Genomic DNA, 6,217 nt, shown 5'->3' with positions numbered 1-6,217 from the left:
GGCTGGATTCACAAGATGCTTGTCTTTCATTGCTGTACACCATGCATTTTTCAGAAATGTTTTATGATGAGTATTTAGGTATTTCACGTTGGTCTCTATAATTACTCTGGCTGCTTCGGTGCTATTTGTGACGGTAGCTGTTATGGTAGCTGCAATGTAAAACTGATTTATAGCTCAAATATGGCAAATTCTTTCGAACAAAACATAGATTTATTGTATAACATGTTCTAAGACTGTCATCTGATGAAGTTGTTTCTTGGTTAGTTTGGTTGGTTCTTGGAAAAATGTGGAAAAAATGTCTGTGCTTTTTTGTATTTGGTGGTGAGCTAACATAAATATACGTGGTGTTTTCGCTGTAAAACATTTTAAAAATCGGACATGTTGACTGGATTCACAAGATGTTTATCTTTCATTTGCTGTATTGGACTTGTTAATGTGTGAAAGTTAAATATTTCTCAAAAATATTTTTGGAATTTCGCGCTCTGCCTTTTCAGTGGAATGTGGGAGGAGTTCCGCTAGCGGAACCCCGGGGCTAGACAGGTTTAACTCCTAGCCTTGCTAACGTTAGCCAGCTAGCTAATGTTAGGCACCTTCCCTAGGATTGTATTCTCCAATGTGTTTTGAGAAGGAGGGGAGGAGAGAGGATGTGAGGAGGAATCGACTAAGGGTGCATTAAAAAAGAGCCCATAGACAAGTCTGTAATACAACTATTTCACCTCTTTGGTGTGTTCATCTTTCACTTTAACTAATAGGTGGGATCATCACTTAACCATTAAGTACTGTATCAAACCATCAACATAATAACTACGAGAGAGAGAGAGAGAGAGATTGTTACAGTAGGTAATTGTTACACCGCTTTCTCACAGATCCAGTTATGATATTTGGTACATTTGTCATCATTCCATGTCTRTACAGGGTCAGCTTGTCTATAGTATATCTCAACACAGTCCTCCTGCCCACTATTATCAGGCTGTCCAGCCCCCCAGTACCTAAACAACACAGAGAACCAGACAGTCAGACACTGTGGTACAAACATCCTCCTCAKTTATATACATRGTCCTATGTTTTTACAGTTATAAAGAMACACTCTGTAAGATGATCATACCATTATCAAGAATGGACCATCAACAATTATATATATWTTTTTTACTCTTTCGATTACATTTCCGTATGTAAATATTACCTTGTATCTATAATACATCTATACTTCTCATTGAATGACATTCATGAGTCGAAAAATACATTTTGATGAACATGTTTTTCATCTCCATGGAAAAATGGTAAAATCTCTCACCTTGTGGTCARTGMTGTGCCRTCCACCCACTTCCAGGTCCCCTCAGTWACAGAGTCAGTCAGACCAATCCAGGCTCTCATGTGGAGGTTGAAGACAAATGTCTGTTGTTGAGAAAGATAAAGATGATGTCATTCTTAATACATTCATAGAATACTGCCCACATATTAGTGTCCGGATGAAAATGATACTCTCTCACACTCACACTCACACACTCCATCACACACTCACGACTCACACCTCACACTCATCACACTCAACGACATCACACTCAATCACACTCACCTCACACTCACATCACCTCATACTCATACCATACTCATACTCTCACTCTCCTCTCAGTCTCACTCTCACTCTCATCACTCATCACTCAGCTTCATCACTCACCCTCACTCACGTCACTCTCCTCACCACTCATTCATCACTCTGTCTCTCTGCTGTCTCTCTCTCTCTTCTCTCTCTCGTCTCATCTCTCTCTCTCTCTTCTCACCTGTTCTCTATGCTGTTTATGATCACCAGGTCTGCTCTTCTCTCCAGACAGTCCTGTCTGCTCTCCTCCCAGGTTTTCTCTCAGAAGAGAGGAAGTACAAACTGGGTCAAAAGTTCTCATCCCTCCTGACAATGCTGCTCTGTTTGAAGAGCAAAGTTGAACATGTTGAGAAACTTAGTCAGTATCTTTATACTCATAAACCCATTGGTATAATATTACTGTTGATTTTACAGTTTATATCTCACCTATCATAAAAGCTTTGACTGAAGATGGCTTTCTCTTTAATCAGGTTGTTGTATCTGGTCTGTAGCTGGTCTCTTCCCTGCAGTTGTTTGATTTTATAGAGGGAAAAAACTGCAACAATTTTTCCTTTTATCCTCAGAATCTGTGATGGCTCTGTTAGCCTACAAAGTATAGAACACAATAGTTACTAGGTAAAACACAGGTAAATAGGCCTAGTAACCAGCATTTCTTACAACTAGGTGATAAGCAATGAACTTGGACCAAACTCACAGTAGACAGAACAGGCCTATGAACCAGCCGTAGAACACCAGCAGCCCAGACACACTGCAGCAACTAGGAAGGGTCCTTTCACTGAGCTATCAGGCTTGTAGACACATAAATATAATTTGGGTTTTTAGGTTTGTTGGGGGTGTTGGTGGTGGGGGGTTGTGTGTGTTTGGGCGTGTGTGTGTGTGTGTGTGTGTGTGTGTGTGTGTGTGTGTGTGTGTGTGTGTGTGTGTGTGTGTGTGTGTGTGTGTGTATGTGTGTGTGTGTGGTGTGTGTGTTGTTAGGTTAGTGTTGGCTGTTGAGTGTGTGTTATGGTGGTCCTGAGTGCTGCGTCTCCTGTTCATTATTAGGAGCAGTGTCTGCTGTCTCTTCTCTCTTGGTGCTGGTTCACCGTCTCTCAGGGCTGTCTGCAAATGACGTAGATATCCACAATCATCTCCTCCGATTCTCACTCTGTACACTTGACTCTTGTCATATCTGGTTCAGCATAGATGACCTCAGACATCTCCAATCAACATACTGTGTTTTTCTGTCTTATCTCAGGATCTGGTCCTATCATTGACCCTGTGTTCTGTTTTGTCTCTGCTCTGAGTCTGATACTGACATGTTAAGGATGTCATCCCAGAAACAAAAGGGAATGTAAAAAGAGGAAGATGAATGAAGAATAACATTGTTGGTTGAGGTTTTGGGCATTTTTTTCTGGCTGGTTCATGTTGTTGTCTACTATTGATTCATGTTGTGCTCTGTATGTATGTTGCTATACATGACCTCATGTTGTCATACTACACTGACCTCCATGTTGTCTAACGTACAACTGACTCATGTGTGTCTCTCTATCTGACCTCATGTTGTGTCCTACTTATAGCTGAACTCATGTGCTGTTACACTATACTGACTCATGTTGTTTCTACTATGCTGTTTGTCTATTCTGGTAGTTTGTGTCTACTATACTGACCCTCATGTTGTCTACTATACTGACCTCATGATGGTGTCTACTAATACTGACCTCATGTTGTGGTCTAATGTACTGACCTCATGTTGTCTACTATAACTGACTCATGTTGTGTCGTACTATACTGACTCATGTTGTGTTCTTATATGTACTGACCTCATGTTGTGTCTACTATATCTGACTCATGTGTGTCTACTATGACTATGGTATCGACTCATGTTCAGCTATGTCATAATGTTCTACTAACGCTCATGTTGTCTTACTATACTGGGCTCATGTGTCTATTAGACTTGTGTCTTACTATACACCTAGGGTCAATCCTGACATGTTGTCTACTATACTGACCTCGATGTTTGTCTCTATCTATCACTTGATCTCTATATGACCGTGTGTCTACTATACTCTGACTCATGTTGTCTACTAACTGAAACCTCATGTTGTCTACTAACTGACCTCATGTTGTCCTACTATACTGACCTCATGTTGTCTACTACTACTGATGTGTCTACTATACTGAATTGTTGTGTCTACTATACTGACCTCAATGTGTTTGACCTCTGTGGCTACTATAACGTGCTTGACATGCGCTACATGACTGTCTACATGCTTCTGTTGTTCTAACTATACTGACTCCATGGTGTTACTATTGAACGCTATGTTGTCTACTATAACTGCCCTCAGTTTGTGTCTACTATACTGCTCATGTTTAGTGTTCTCCTACTATACTGCCCTCATGGTGGTCTACTATACTGACCTCATGTTGTCTACTATACTGACTATGGTGTCTACTATACTGACCGTCATGTGTCTATATACTGCTCCTCATGCTTGTTCTACTATACCTGACCGTCATGTTGTCTCTCTATCTGACCTCATGGTTGTCTACTATATCATCATGCTGTCATGATTGCTTGTTGCTTTATCATCTGGACTATCTTGCATGTTGTCTATATACTGACCTTCTGGTTGTCTACTATAACTGCCCTCGATGTGTGTTCTACTATAAATGATTCTGGGCTGTGCTGGCTGTTCGATGGTCTACTATATTCTTGGGATCCTCATGTGTGTTTTTGATCTACTATTGGCTGACCTCCTGGTGTCATATACTTGGTGTTTCTCTGTACTCATGTCTGGGCTCTTAGCTATATTTGTACCTTGACTCTTATGTTGTCTTTGACTATTATGTTCCCTTAGCCTTCTATGTTTACTCATTACCTGTTGTTTTCCTTGCTCCTCATGTTGTTACTCACTTAGGCCTTTTGCTGTATTGCTTGTCTACTATACTGCTCGTCCCCTCATGGTTTGTTCTATCTATGTGTTACTCTGCTCTGTTAGTCTACTTACCTGACTGCCTCTATGTTGGTCGCTGTATCTATACTGCCTTCGTCGTTGTCTATCCTGTTTGTGGTCTCTGAGCTGCTGCTACACATGTGTTAATGTCTGGGTACTCGACTCCTTCATGGTGTTCTGAGGCTATCCTCGATCGCTTTCTGTCTTCATGTGTTAACTCTAGCCTTGACCCTGTTTCAGTTGTTATCCTCATATTACTGTCTGATTCTTGTGCCCTCACTGATTTGGTACTACTATACTTGACTCCATGTTGTTTTACTGAATCCACTGACGCTCATGCTGTCTACTTCATTGTGTTTTCTACCTGATCCTCCTTCTTGATTTACGTTTGTCATTACTATCATGATATCATTGGGTGTTATCCTGGACCTCTGGCCATGGTGTCTACTATATTTCCTGCTAGGACTCCTCCTAATGTTGTCTGTACGCTATACTTTGCCTTGCTTGCTATTACTTCGTTGTGTTACTGCACTAGTCGTTGTCTACATCAAGCTGGACCCCACTTGTTTGTCTTATGTTGTATACTCATAACTGCTGTGTTGTGTTCTCTGACTCTCATGTGTGATCTATCTCACTAATGTCTGTGACCTCTATCGCTGTTCTACTATACGAACTCATGTTGTCTGTAACTATCTGACCTCATGGTGTTTATATATTAATCTCCGTCCGTCACCATGGTTGTCTACTATCACTGTTGTCTGAACTCATGCTGTGTCTACTATAACTTGACGTCTCATGGTGTCTACTGTACTGACCTCATGTGTACCTATGATTGCTTATGATCTAGGACATATCAATGTTTGTTGGACTATATTAATGTTAGTCTACTATACTCTGCCCTCTCATGTTGTTACTATAAATGGTGTATACTCTATCACTGCTCATCGCTGTTTAGTCTATTGTCTTAGTAAATACTCTAGACCTGCTATGTGAATCGTCTATATTACTTGACCTCATGTTTGTTCATACTACTATGATGACCGGTGTTTACCTCATGTAGTCCTACTATATGTGGATCCTTGTTGTTGTCTGTCTATTATAATACGACACATCATGTGTCTACCTGTATAACTCATGTTTTACTATACTGCATCTGCCTACTGTTATGTGTTGTGCTAATACTATATACTATCTGACCTCTGATCGTTCTGTGTCTAATGCTATATTGGTGTTACTTTCACTGACCTTGCCCATTCATTTGTTTCTTACGTTTACTACTATAACTAGCTGACCTTCTAAAATGGGTTGTGTGCTACTTAATAGTACTGACTCGATGTTTCTATTATACATGTGTGATCTATGTAACTGCCTCATGTTGTTACTAATAAGCTATGACTCTATATGTGTGTCCTATCATATAGTATCTAGACCGTCAGTGTTCTCACTATATGTTTGACCTGCATGTTGTCTAACTAATTACTGACCTCATGTTTTCGGTCTATAATATGACTGACCTCTGTTGTTATCTATAGTCATCTGACCTCATGTCTCGTCTTACTACAATACCTGCACTGACCTCTCCGGATTTATGTTGTTACTGTATTATATATTCTGACCTCTGACCTCATGTTGTCTACTATAATGCTGTTCTGACACGCTATCAGTATGTGTTGATCCTACTATC

The 6,217-nt window shown here is 40.3% G+C and overlaps 1 protein-coding gene across 1 annotated transcript; it reads right to left on the bottom strand.

Moving 5' to 3' along the window:
* Window positions 1–300: 300 nt before the first annotated feature.
* Window positions 301–3,089, bottom strand: LOC139026861 (asialoglycoprotein receptor 2-like). The gene is made up of 5 exons (XM_070442122.1): window positions 3,084–3,089; window positions 1,782–1,858; window positions 1,537–1,546; window positions 1,295–1,395; window positions 301–989 (listed from the first exon to the last, which is right to left on the bottom strand). Exons 1-5 carry the CDS (start codon window positions 3,087–3,089, stop codon window positions 848–850), a joined length of 336 nt encoding a protein of 111 aa, XP_070298223.1. The 3' UTR covers window positions 301–847.
* Between the last annotated feature and the right edge of the window lie 3,128 nt (window positions 3,090–6,217).

The sequence above is a fragment of the Salvelinus sp. IW2-2015 genome, unplaced genomic scaffold (assembly GCF_002910315.2).
Source record: "Salvelinus sp. IW2-2015 unplaced genomic scaffold, ASM291031v2 Un_scaffold6114, whole genome shotgun sequence".
NCBI lineage: Eukaryota > Metazoa > Chordata > Actinopteri > Salmoniformes > Salmonidae > Salvelinus > Salvelinus sp. IW2-2015.
Note: the sequence above shows the minus strand (reverse complement) of the source record. Positions and strands in the feature narration are given on the sequence as shown.